Source organism: Heptranchias perlo, chromosome 2 (genome assembly GCF_035084215.1).
Source record: "Heptranchias perlo isolate sHepPer1 chromosome 2, sHepPer1.hap1, whole genome shotgun sequence".
Lineage (NCBI taxonomy): Eukaryota > Metazoa > Chordata > Chondrichthyes > Hexanchiformes > Hexanchidae > Heptranchias > Heptranchias perlo.
Window position 1 is genome coordinate 111658679 of NC_090326.1, and position 14497 is coordinate 111673175.

General features: G+C 42.5%; 1 protein-coding gene across 1 annotated transcript in view; it reads right to left on the reverse strand.

The window, feature by feature from the left end:
• Nucleotides 1–5740: 5740 nt before the first annotated feature.
• vopp1b (VOPP1 WW domain binding protein b) overlaps nt 5741–14497 on the reverse strand; it is a 58347-nt gene continuing 49590 nt past the window's right edge. Inside the window, exon 5 of the mRNA XM_068005781.1 lies at nt 5741–13868. Coding sequence (XP_067861882.1) covers nt 13678–13868 — 191 coding nt within the window. The 3' untranslated portion in view covers nt 5741–13677. The remainder of the gene's footprint in view (nt 13869–14497) is intronic.

The window sequence follows — 14497 nt, forward strand, 5'->3', positions numbered from 1 at the left end:
CTATAACTCTCCCCAATGCCCTACCATTAACGGAGTAGGTCCTGGCCCGATTCGATCTACCAAAATGCATCACCTCACATTTATCTAAATTAAACTCCATCTGCCATTCATCGGCCCATTGGCCCAATTTATCAAGATCCCGTTGCAATCCTAGATAACATTCTTCACTGTCCACAATGCCACCAATCTTGGTGTCATCTGCAAACTTACTAACCATGCCTCCTAAATTCTCATCCAAATCATTAATATAAATAACAAATAACAGCGGACCCAGCACCGATCCCTGAGGCACACCGCTGGACACAGGCATCCAGTTTGAAAAACAACCCTCTACAACCACCCTCTGTCTTCTGTCGTTAAGCCAATTTTGTATCCAATTGGCTACCTCACCTTGGATCCCATGAGATTTAACCTTATGTAACAACCTACCATGCGGGACCCTGTCAAATGCTTTGCTGAAGTCCATGTAGACCACGTCTACTGCACAGCCCTCATCTATCTTCTTGGTTACCCCTTCAAAAAACTCAATCAAATTCGTGAGACATGATTTTCCTCTCACAAAACCATGCTGACTGTTCCTAATTAGTCCCTGCCTCTCCAAATGCCTGTAGATCCTGTCCCTCAGAATACCCTCTAACAACTTACCCACTACAGATGTCAGGCTCACTGGTCTGTAGTTCCCAGGCTTTTCCCTGCCGCCCTTCTTAAACAAAGGCACAACATTTGCTACCCTCCAATCTTCAGGCACCTCACCTGTAGCGGTGGATGATTCAAATATCTCTGCTAGGGGACCCGCAATTTCCTCCCTAACCTCCCATAACGTCCTGGGATACATTTCATCAGAAGGCCTGGCTCGAGGTGGCAGAGCAGGTCACCAGCAGTAGCAACATCTGCCGCACCTGGGTCCAGTGCAGGAAGCGTTTCAATGACCTAACTAGGTCAGCAAAAGTTAGTACATTTACCGATTCTCCTGCATTCCGTGTTGCACATCACCCCCCCCACCCCTTCCCCAACTCATTCTGCACTGACTACTCCATCACATCACTCCTCAGACCCCCTTAAGGCTCATCCTCAACTTATCTGCACTTCCTCACCTCCCCATTTGTGACCCCACCACTACCACTCACCCCAATCCTGTTCCAATGTGATGGATCTGTCTCATACTAATCCTCTGTTGCACCTCTTTCACAGTCAGCCTCAGCCAAAGCAATGCATTCATCGGCTGACCACTTCACCATCACTCACTCACACGTCTGTACTTTCTCCCCTTCTAGAATAGAGCGCGAGAGAGGGCGAGGACTGGAGGGGGGGCCACAACAAATAGTGGTTCTCACAGAGGCGGAGGAGGAGGCGCTGGAGATCAGCTGCACCCTCGAGTGCCTGTCTGTCGGGGATGCTGAGACTGGCACCCCCCAAACATCTGATGACACAACTTTAACATTCATCACATGCAACATAAATTGATGTTAACAATGCTTGGCATGTTGAACACCTCAGTATGCCCATCGCAACATAACACGTCTGTGATGATGCTTAATAGTGCCTTCTGATCTCTTACAGGCCCTTCAATGACCGAAGTGATGGCAGAGGGCGATTTCTCAGAGGACCTGCCGGCCTCTGAGCGTGCACTGTCACATCTTAGCGAGCCATCCACCAGCGCAGATACTCACACCTTGGTGGGTCCTAGTAGTCAGTTAGTTGGATTGGCACCTGGTGAGTCACCACACACAAGTGAGAACGAGCAGACACTGGTGGCAGGGGCAGCTGTGGAGAGTCCGCGTTGGTGGACGCACTCCTCTCCAGGCTCGGCTCGGCTCAGCTGGATGCAGATGCTGAACCCTGGGGGCCATCCTTTAAAAGGAGAATGATCGAAGGGCAGCAGCACATTTGCGAGGTACTGGAACAGATGTCACGTGCACTCTCCACAATAGCGCAGAGGATGGAGGAGTCCAACTCCTGTATTAGTGGAATATAGGCACAGGTACAGGACGGAATCTCTGAGACAGTGTCACAGGGACGTGAGCAACTGTCTGAGATAGTGTCGCAGGTAACCGCAGAAATGTCTGAGTTGGCGTCGCAGATAAGTGCAGGAATGTCTGCGATGGAGAGAAGGCTAGCCTCCGTTGATCTTCAAGCACGGCTCACAAATGAGTCCATTTAGGCCCTGACAATGGCCGTTCGGACTCAGGATGAACAACATACTGCTGCCTTAAACAGGCAGAAAGAAACTTTACAGTTGGGCTGCCAAGGCATCATGCATGTCCTCCAAACTGTTCTCCAGGAGGATGGTGGGAGTGATATGGGCCTGGTCCAGGAGAGGGATGATGGCCATCTCCTTATGAGAATCGTTCAAATATTAATGTCTCCCTGGCCTCACGAGCAGCCAGGTGAGCCGCTGCTCAGCCCATGGGTTTGTGCTCCTCTTCCTGTCCCTCCTCAATGTTCATTTCAGATGTGGATGCTGGGTGAGGGAATGGGGCCTCATCAATTGGTACCCCTCTCTGTCGCACCATGTTGTGCAGGGCACAACACACTACTATAATGTGACCCACTCTTGCTGGTGCTTATTGAAGCGCTCCACCAAAATGATCGATGCACTGAAATTGCATTTTAAGCAATCCTATCGTCTGTTCAATTAGAAATCTGGTGGTGATGTGGCTGTCATCGTATCGACGTTGTTGCTCGCTGCTGGGGTTCCTCAGAGGTGTCACCAGCCTTATGTGCAGGGGGTATCCCTTGTCCCCGAGGAGCCAGCCCTCAAGGCTGTTCGGTGCATGGAAGAAGCCTGGGATTTTGGATACCCTCAGAATGAACAAATCGTGGCAGCTGCCAGGGAATCTGGCGCACACGTGAAGAAATCTTTTGCAGTGGTCACAAACGAGCTGAGTGTTGATGGAGGTGCTCGTGCGGAGGTGCTTGGATTGCTACATGTGTGTAATCGTTTGCACCCTGTACCCGTGGGAAGCCAACCACAGAGTGGAATCCCACTACCTTCTCTGTCTGGCTGAGGTCGTCCATGGGGAAGTTGACATCTTGCGAGGCTCTGCGAAACAAGCAGTCGGTGACCTGTCTTATGCACTTGTGTGCAAATGACTGAGAGACCCCGGCGATGTCACCGGTAGCACCCTGGAATGATCCAGAGGCGAAAAAGTTGAGGGCAGTGGTCACTTTAATTGTGACGGGTAATGCGATGCCGCCAGGCCCAACTCGGCATGAAGAAGGCCGCAGACATCTGTGGCCACCTGGCGACTCACACTCAGCCTCCGTATGCACTGCTCCTCAGAGATGTCCAGGAAGCTCAGCCTCGGTCTGTAGATCCTCTGACGAGCGTAGTGCCTCCTGCGACGTCGCTCCCTCTGTTGTTGCCCTCTGTGCTCTTGTGCAGGTGCCTGTGGTGCAGCACTGTGTTGTGGCGCAGCAAGTGGCAGAAGTGCACGCCGTGCCTGGTGAGGATGGTGATGTTGTTCGTCCTCGGATGTACTGGTGAATGGAGCCATCGCGCCCTCCCTCCTGATGGCGTCAGTTTGAGGGGGTCCGAAAAGTTGGTAAATATGTGTAAACAGAAGAATTCTGAGTGGAAACCAAGAATTTTCAGTCTAAATACAGATCTCCCAGCCAAAAGTTTATCTGAGAGAATTGAGTGCCCTGCTGCAATAACTTACCTTTTATCCCCATCTGTCAAACAGGGATTTAAATGTCCAAATGGCTGCCAGCTGAAACAAGACTCGTTTCCTATGGTATGTTTAACACAGCACGGGAAACACACTGAGGCAGCTTTGAAATCGTTTGCCTTCGTAGCTAATTGCATTTTTGGATTTTTTGATGACTTTAAAGAGTTCACTTGCTGGTAGGACTTCTGGGTTCGGGAACGGCGTGCGCACCCAGATGACTCTGGGTCATGCGCGTTTTTAGGCATGCTGGAGCCAGGCTTTCTGCCCGCTCCTCAAAAATGCAATTTTCTTTGCCCCCCTGCCCCTGCACCTTTGTTTTAAAATCGAGTCTCTTGTAGCCATGAATATTTAGTACCCAATCCTGCCCTTTTTTGAGCCAGGTCTCCGTTATCGCCACAACGTCATATTTCCATGTGGCTATCTGCGCCCGCAGTTCACCAACCTTATTTACCACACTTTGTGCACTTTACACACATGCACTGTGAACCAATCTTAGAGCTTCTTGTAATCTCTTAGTACGATCCCACCTAATAATATACTATTTCTTACTCTAGTGCTATCTGTCTCTCCCAATCCTTTGTACACCTTGTTTCTCCTTTCCATTGCTACATCTTGTTGCCCACCCCCACAGCATTACTAATCCTCCCCACGAGGACATTGGTCCCGGCCCTGTTGAAGTGCAACCCGTCTGGCCTGTACAGGTCCCACCTCCCCCAGAACCGGTCCCAATGGCCCAGGAATCTAAAGCCTTCCCTCCTGCACCATCTCTCCAGCCACGCATTCATCTGTTCTATCCTCCTCGTTCTATATTCGTTAGCGCGTGGCACCGGGAGTAATCCAGAGATTACTACCTTTGAGCTCCCTAAAATCTGCCTACTGGACCTCATCCCTCTTTCTACCCATGTCATTGGTACCGATATGGACCACGACTTCTGGCTGTTTACCCTCCCCCTTCAGAATTCTCTGCAGCCACTCAGTTGACATCCTTGATCCTGGCACCAGTTAGACAACATACCATCCTGGACTCATACCCGCAGCCACAGAAACACCTGTCTGCTCTTCTAACTCTTGAATCCTCTATCACTATTGCTTCCCCGATCTTCCTCCTCCCCCGTTAAAGCACTTTAGGAAGTCCTAAGGACATGAAAAACACTATGAATGAACTTTCATTCATATATCTTTCATGCATTGTTGCCATTTCATTAACTTATTTTTTAAAAAAATATTCTTTTCCTCTTACAAAAATGCAGAGGCAGATGATACAGCAACAACTTGCATTAAAAGCAGCTTTAATGTAGAAAAACATCTCAGGCTGCTTACAACTTGAACTCTTAAAAGAGGGTTTGTTGGTTGAAGTATAAAAAAAATGGGGACAATGTTGCTGGCAAAATCTTATCAGCAATATAAAAATAATCAAGCAGCAACCTCCTTCTCTCCAAGTGTAAGGTTTGCAGTCTCCATGTGATTGTGCAATATCTCATGGCATTTGACCCCAATTAGCATATATTCCGGAGGTTCCCGTCGGTTTTGCGGTGGGAGCTCTGGCTGCCTACAGGATGGCAAGCTTTAATACTGAGAAATGAATTGAAGCAGACATTCATTTCAGTATGAGGGTCATAAAAAAATTTAAGAGTATCACTGTCCTTTCTACTGGTAGTAGTTCAACCCTGACTCAAAAAAATCCAATCACCTAGTCTCCAATATGCAGGCTTTTTGAAATAAACTTGCTTGAAAGTAACCCAATTGGAGTTATATGGCATAATGCTCAAATCTGACAGACCTTTTGGAACAACTAAGAACATTTAATTTGTACTGAATAGACTGTTTCCTATTTGGTTGGCATACAGTAGTTAATAGGGATATCTACAGTTCCCCGAGAAACATATTGAAAATTCAAGAGTGGTACTTCAAGACTTTATGGTTCCTTGGATTTCCATTGCAAATAGGAAACAATGTCATTAAATGAGCCTTTTGTGTAGCCATATTTAGAGTAGTTACATCAAATTTATTGTCTAATTTCTCAATCATGCTGTAAATTACTACAGAATAGAAGAAATTATGAAACAGTGCACACACAAACTTTTTTTTATTAAGGTAAAATTAGCATTAAGATTTGACAGGTTACATTACCCACAATTATGTTAACACGTAATATTTAACAGAAAAATAGGCAGTTTTCTGCAACTAAAACTAACCAGCATCTGTACCGATTCCAAAAGATAAACTTCCAATTTAAAATTCTCATCTTTGTGTTTAAATCCCTTAATAGTCTTGCCCTTCCCTATCTCCAACATCCTCCGGCCAACAACCCCCCCACCCCAAACTCTGGCCTTTTGTGCATCCCCCTCTCCCTTCCCACCGCCAACTGTCACCTAGGAGGAATGCTCTGGAATTCTCTCCCTAAACCCCTCCACCTCCTTAAAGACCCTCTTTAAAACCCACTTCTATAACCAAGCTTTTGGTCACTCCTAATATCGCACCTTTGACTCAGCATCTTTTTTACTCCCTTATGCCTGTTTAAAGCATCTTGGGATGTTTTTTCTATGCTAAAGGCGTGATATAAATGGCAGTTGTTGAAAAATCATACTGCACAACAAAAATGGCCTTGCTGCATTTTTTGTTAAAAAGTTACAATTAACACTATTTCTAATTGCATCAGCAAACACTAAATGTTCCTAATATGTTCATATTTAGCATTGGTCAATGTAAACACTGGTAAATACTAATGATCTACAGGTAGGCATGACCTGGAGAAAGGTGCACAGGGCACTGATGGCAACAATGACTAGTGAAGAGGAATTTTTCCCCAATGTTCTTGTTAAATTCTTCTATTTTGCTAGAAATCAGTATTTATTTTAATAGGTATTTTTTTAAAATTACACGAGCGAGAAGAGTACTCAGTAATTTGATTCATGTTTTTCCCGTCTGTGCCCTTGTCTCCCTCCATTCAAAACTAGTTTGTAAGAAACTAAGAATATCCCTGTCGTGCTCTTTCTCTCCCTCAAACCCTCTGATCATGAAATCCCTATTTGTTACGCCCAATGTTGACATCTCCGACAGACATTTATACTACAGACCTCCCCTCCCATCTATAAATACAGAGGATGGAATTCAGGTGAAATGGAAATAGCGGTTTACCCCTCAAGTCAGAGTTATTAAACTTACTTTAAATATATTAAATCTTAACATTTTTTTTACAAATAAGGTTAGCAATTGCAAAGAATTGATGGACGCCCTGAGCTTTATATATTAGCAACGATAACTTGAACTATGGCATAATGGGAATAATCCCAGACAGTTTGGAATCTGTACAATACAGAACAAACAAATTGTGGATAAAGTTACACAGAGCAGTGTAATTTCTGCTGGCCCATGCATGCAATATTGTACAACTGGAAAATCAACTGTGCACAAAATTCACTTTAGCATATTTTATTATTTTAAAGATTATAAATATTATTGCATTTGAAAGTAATGTTTTTGAAGAAATAAAAAATAGGTAGAAAGCTGTTACAGAAGATAAATATTTTACTGGAGCAAAAAGTATTTGCTGCTCTGTGTTGTGAATCACTTTGAAATAGTCACCTGGAACTGGGGAGAAACTTCAAAACACATCTCTTCCAAATTCATTTTCAATAGAAGCAACAGATATTTAGATTCATTTTCAACAACACCTTACAAAAAGGGTCCAAGTTTACATTGATAGATGGTAGATTAAGTCCAGAATTTATATACTAATCCTACTGATATAAATCCATTCTTTCTTTATGTTGGATGCTCAGTTTTAACAAACTCAGGCCTGGAATTCAAACTTCAGGAGATCTGTGTATGTCTGCAATAATCTGGAATTTACAGTTTCACAATTTCCAAAATCATCTAGAATTTCAGACACTTTCACATACGTGATAAAGTTGAGTCTGTGGTCTGGTTTGGGCTTTCTAAGCCAAAAGAAAAACATGTGGCCAATGTTTCCAATCCAGCCTAGTCAGCCAGCGGTTATCCTGTCCATTGAAATGAATAGGGGTAAATAATGAGCTGGCGAGCACACAAGTGGAAACCAGCGGCTTTACCAAAACCTCCATTCATGTAGGCATAAGTAAAACAACAGAATCTTTCAACTATTATTTTGCTACTACTTGGGTGAATGGCAGCAGTAAAGGGAAAAGAAAATAAGTACTTTGAATGTGAAATACTCCTCCTCCACCCCCCCCCCCCAATTTCTTGATATATTCCATGTAGTAATTTCTCCAAAGAATAAATGCCTGCTGAAAGTGCATATGAGGACTTTGGGTGAGGACAGGATCAGGCTCAGCCGTAATTCCCTCCATAATTAAGTAGCCATTCCACACTTAATTTATCTAGGTTCACACATGGAAAAGAGCCACTTGGGTGAGGTATTGAAGGATAACAGCACTGCAGAAGTGATCAGTGATAATAGTTAATGCTATTATCAGATAGAAAATCCTTCAGGGCCCACAGACTTCCTTGCTCAAATTACTAATGCACAAAAGTCTGTAACAGGAGCACAAAGTTGCAAAATCCATCATGTCTCCAGGTCATGAAAAGTGGCAGATAACACCGTGGGCTATTGGTTACTGTACTGTGCTGGGTGGTTAAATGCATCAGGCTGCAAGTGAGTGTGCGTAGCCACAAACCACTCAGTCATGCACTTTCAAAAGGAGGGCTATGGTGGATTAGTGAGGACTAGAATCATGGAAATTTCAGCACAAAGGGCATTCAGTCCATCATACCTGTGGCAATACTAGCGCCACCTCAGAGCTATTTACTCCAATGCCATTTTCCTGCTGTTTTCGCAAACCATAGAAATTACAGCACAGGAGATCATTTGTCTCATCGTACCTGTGCTAACAACTTGAGGTATCTACTTTAACCTAATTTCCCTGCCCTTCCCTCATACCCTCTAATATTTCCCTTTTTCAAGTTTTCATCTAATTCCCTCTTAAATAGCATGATTGACTCAGCTTCAGTGCATTCCGAAACCTAATAATCCTTAGCGTGAAAAAAATAACTTGCATTTATATAGCGCCTTTCACACCTCAGTATGTCCCAAAGCACTTCACAGCCAATGAAGTACTTTAAATATAGTCACTGTTGCAACGTTGGGAAAAATGTCTTCAAACCTCCCCCTTTATAAGAACACAGGAACAGGAGTAGACCATTCAGCCCCTCGTGCCTGCTCCGTCATTTGATAAGATCATGGCTGATCTGTGATCTAACTCCATATACCTGCCTTTGGCCCATATCCCTTAATACCTTTGGTTGCCAAAAAGCTATCTATCTCACATTTAAATTTAGCAATTGAGCTAGTATCAATTGCCATGTGCAGAAGACAGTTCCAAACTTCTACCACCCTTTGTGTGTAGAAATGTTTTCTAATCTCACTCCTGAAAGGTCTGGTTCTAATTTTTTAAGACTGTGCCCCCTAGTCCTAGAATCCCCAAACAGCAGAAATAGTTTCTCTCTAGCCACCCTATCCGTTCCCCTTAATATCTTATAAACTTCGATCAGATCACCCCTTAACCTTCTAAACTCTAGAGAATACAACTCCAATTTGTGTAATCTCTCCTCGTAACCTAACCCTTGAAGTCCGGGTATCATTCTAGTAAACCTATGCTGCACTCCCTCCAAGGCCAATATGTCCTTCCGAATGTGCGGTGCCCAGAACTGCTCACAGTACTCCAGGTGCGGTCTAACCAGGGTTTTGCATAGCTGCAGCATAACTTCTGCCCCCTTGTACTATAGTCCTCTAGATATAAAGGCCAGCATTCCATTAGCCTTACTGATTATTTTCTGCACCTGTTCATGACAGTTCAATGATCTATGTACCTGAACTCCTAGGTCCCTTTGGACATCCACTGTTTTTAACTTTTTACCATTTAGAAAGTACCCTGTTCTATCCTTTTTTGATCCAAAGTGGATTACCTCCCATTTGTCTACATTGAATTCCATCTGCCACAGTTTTGCCCATTCACCTAATCTATCAATATCCCTTTGTAATTTTATGTTTTCATCTACACTGCTTACAATGCCACCAATCTTTGTGTCATCGGCAAACTTGGATATGAGACTTTCTATGCCTTCATCTAAGTTGTTAATAAAGTGAATAATTGAGGCCCCAAGACAGATCCCTGCGGGACTCCACTAGTCACATCCTGCCAATGTGAATACTTACCCATTATCCCTACTCTCTGTCGCCTTTCGCTCAGCCAACTTCCTAACCAAGTCCGTACTTTTCCCTCGATTCCATGGGCTTCTATCTTAGCTAACAGTCTCTTATGTGGGACCTTATCAAATGCCTTCTGGAAGTCCATATAAATAACATCCATTGACATTCCCCTGTCCACTACTTTAGTCACCTCTTCAAAAAATTCAATCAGGTTTGTCAGGCACAACCTACCTTTCACAAATCTATGCTGACTCTCTCTGGTTAACTGAACACCGAGAATTTTCAGTCACCCTATCCTTAATTATACACTCCAGCAATTTCCCCACAACAGATGTTAGGCTAACTGGTCTAAAATTCCCCGGTTTCCCTCTCTCTCCTTTCTTAAAAAGCGGAGTGACATGTAATTTTCCAATCTAGAGGGACAGTTCCTGAATCTAGAGAACTTTGAAAGATTATAGTTAGGGCATCTGCAATCTGCTCACCTACTTCCTTTAAAACCCTGGGATGGAAACCATCTGGTCTTGGGGATTTGTCACTCTTTAGTGCTATTATTTTCTTCATTACTGTTGCTTTACTTATGTTAATTTTAATCGAGTCCCTGTCCCCGATTCAATATTAGTTTTCTTGGGATTTCCAGCATGCTATCCTCTTTTTCTTCTGTAAATACTGACGCAAAGTAATTATTCAACATGTCCGCCATTTCCCCATTGTCAATGACAATATCCCCACTTTCAGTTTTTAAGGGGCCAATACTGCTCCTGACCACCCTCTTTTTCCTAATGTAGCTATAAAAGTTCTTTGTATTGGTTTGGATATCCCTTGCGAGTTTCTTTTCATACTCTCTTTTTATAGTTCTATCTGTTTTGTGACCCTTTGTTGATCTTTGTATCTTTCCCATTCGCCAAGATCTGTGCCATTTTTTGCCTTTTTGTATGCCCTTTCCTTATGTCTTATACTGTCCCTTACCTCTTTAGTTGTCCATGGCTGTTTTTTTGGCAAGTAGAGTTCTTGCCCCTCAGGGGTATAAACCGGTTCTGTATCTCGTTAAATGTTTCTTTAAACATTTCTCACTGATCATCAGTCGTTTTACCCATTAACAGATTTGCCCAGTTTACTGTGGACAGTCTCTGTCTCATCCCATTGAAGTCGGCCTTACCCAAGTCTAGAATCTTAGCAGCTGACTCACTTTTTTCCCTTTCAAACACTACATTGAACTCGATCATGTTATGATCGCTATTGGCTAGATGTTCATGCACAGTCAAGCTGTTAACTAAATCTGGTTCATTACTCATTACTAAATCTAGTATGGCTTGCCCCCTTGTTGCCTCTAGGACATACTGTTGTAGAAAACTATCCCGGACACACTCAAGGAATTCACTACCTTTCTGACAGTTGCTAGTCTACTTTCCCCAATCTATGTGAAGGTTAAAGTCCCCCATTAAGACCACTATGCCTTTGTTACACGCTTGTCTAATCTCTGCATTTATACAATCTACCACTTCAGAGCTGCTGCCAGGGGTCCAATACACACTCCCCCGAAAGTCTTAGATCCTTTCCTATTTCTCAATTCAACCCATAAGGTCTCTGTTGGCTGCTTACCTCTCGTTATATCCTCCTTTATCATTGAATTGATTTAATCTCTAATCACTAAGGCTACTCCTCCCCCTCTTCCATTTTCCCTATCTTTCCTGTAGACCTTATAACCCAGTATATTTAGTTCCCAATCCTGACCATCCTGCAGCCATGTCTCAGTAATAGCTATCAGGTCATACCCTCCAATTTGAATTTGAACCTATAGTTCATTTAATTTATTCCTTATACTCCGTGCATTTGTATATAGAACTCTTAGTTGGGCCACACTCCCTAGCCTGACCTTCAGCTTTGATGCTGGGTTAATCGCCTTACGCCTTCTAGTTTTCACTTTATCTGTAGTGTCTAAAGTACACTTTCTTTCTGCTGCTCTACGCTTTTCCCTTTCACTTGTTCTTGCTTTTAGTACTTATCCAAGGTTATGCCACTCGTTACTGAATCACTGATCAATGGAAATAACCTTTCACTATAAAGGTAATGCTCGATTTTTGTGCTCCCACGGAGCCTCACCCATGTAGAGCAAATATCGGAAACTCCAGAACACACCACGTACAATTCTCAATGATCGGGAAATAGTGTACAGGAGGTGCCAACATTTCTGATATGCACTCTCAGCTCCCAACCAGGAATGCAAAATTACCCCTTATTTACCCTCTTGAGCCTTTGGAAAACTTCTGAACATTTCTATTATATCTCCCATTAGCCTTCTTTGCTCTGGTGAATACAACCTAGGTTTTCAAGTCTCAAACATAGAAACTTGCAGCATAGAAAGAGGTAATTCGGCCCATCGTGCCGATGCAGGCTCTTTGATAGAACTATCCAATTAATCCCAACCTTTCCCTGTAGACCTACAAATTTTTCCTGTTGTTATAACTATTTTTTCATCTCATATCATCCTGGTAAATCTGCACTGTATATTTGCCATGGCACCAAGATTCTTCCTATAATAGGGCAGCCAAATCAGCACATACTATCTGTGGACTAATCAATGCCGTATACAGATCTGCAATTACCTCCTTGATTTGTGTTCAATGACCTTGTACATAAAATATATATATGCTTTTTGATGGCTATTTTCACCTGCTATCCTGATTTTAAAGATCTGGTATTTTTGCCCCAAGATATCTCTTTACGCCACTCCATTGAAGTTTTTACTGCTCACAGTATCTTTTCCATTATTCTATTCTTTTTTACAAAATGCATTGCTTTATTACTGTGTATGTAAATATGCATACACTGCTATAGTTTGTTGATTTTGGTTTTTTTCTTAAGTCATATGATTTTATAGTATGTTTTTAAAAATCAACATTTTGTTGGCTGTAGGATTGGAATATTAGCAATTCAAAGTGGTGTTTTGCTATTAGTCAGCATCACTTCCTTCATTAAAAAAAAGACATTATTTTAAAATAGAAGATTTTTGTAATTAATTTTTCTGATGTTTTCCTTTTAAATTTTAAAAAAGTTGAACCAAAATGAAGTCATGCAGCTATCAGAACAGCACTGTGCTACTGTTGAGAAATCATTTCCCAGGTATTTTTTTTAATTAGCAAGACTACTGATTTCACCTCACTGTCAATTGTTGTGCAAGATGACTAGAAACTGACAACACATTGAACACTGAAAAATAATGTGAAATCTACTACTTTACAGTGCATTACTCACATAATTTTCCTCCATTTTTCATAAACCTTTTAACTATCTTAAGATTGGCTGATAAGTGGAGTATGATTATTAACAGGGATCCACATTACCAGTATCTTTTGGCAATAGTACATTAATGGATCAGCCACCAATAAACAAGTCCAGCTAAACTGAGAAAACACAATTTGTATCTACTTTAAATCTGACCTAAACATAGCCACAAATAAAAAAGATTTAAAATGAATAGAATTTACTTATGGGACATAAACCATCTTTAAAGGGAAATAGCTTTTTACAAAGTTTCTACAGAATTTTTAGATGTATTTTATTTTTACTAAAGATTATATAATTCCCTATCTTAGATCCTCAGTTTTTAAATAGAACATATTATTTTCTACAAAGCCCTGATCACATATGCTGGAGAGTCTACAGTACATTAGCCTATCAAAAGCATCATAGAGCTAAATGCAACTCCCAGGGTGCACTGTAGCCAAGTGTATATCCCCAGGGATTTGCACCTCTCCCGTGCTAATCCTGTAGAAGGTAAATTGAGAGTCTATGAGAGTGACAACCACTGGAATCTGACATTTATTTCTCTGCTTCCTTATTTGAGGTTTTTACGACTTGTTCATAGGGAGGGGGTGGTTGATTGCAGTAGGCTGGTGGGGGTGGATAGGCAGGATTGAGTAGAGGAACATTTGGCTGAATTTGAAAAGTTGAGGCAATGGGATTAACAGGTGCTCCAGGTTCTGTGTAATATTGCATTCCAGTCTGAGTGCCTGTAAGCAGAAGAAATAGAAGTTGGTTACACAGGTACTCAGCACTCAAGGACACACATGGAATGTTAATCAGAGTCAAAGTGTGTCACTCAATGATAGTGACAACACCACGTGGTTTCCCTGGTTATGTCAGATTAAGAAAAACTTAAATTATTAAAAACTAATTAGTGTTTTCAGTAGTAATACAACAACTTACGGTTGAGAAAGGCATGGATGTTAGGGAACTTGGGGAAATAAATAGTGATGTCATGAGGAGTGTACATATTACAGAGAGGGAGGTGCTGGAAGTCTTAACGCGCATCAAGGTAGATAAAAATCTCCGGGACCTGATGAAATGTATCCCAGGACGTTATGGGAGGTTAGGGAGGAAATTGCGGGTCCCCTAGCAGAGATATTTGAATCATCGACAGCTGCAGGTGAGGTGCCTGAAGATTGGAGGGTAGCAAATGTTGTGCCTTTGTTTAAGAAGGGCGGCAGGGAAAAGCCTGGGAACTACAGACCGGTGAGCCTGACATCTGTAGCGGGTAAGTTGTTAGAGGGTATTCTGAGAGACAGGATCTACAGGCATTTGGAGAGGCAGGAACTGATTAGGAACAGTCAGCATGGTTTTGTGAGAGGAAAATCATGTC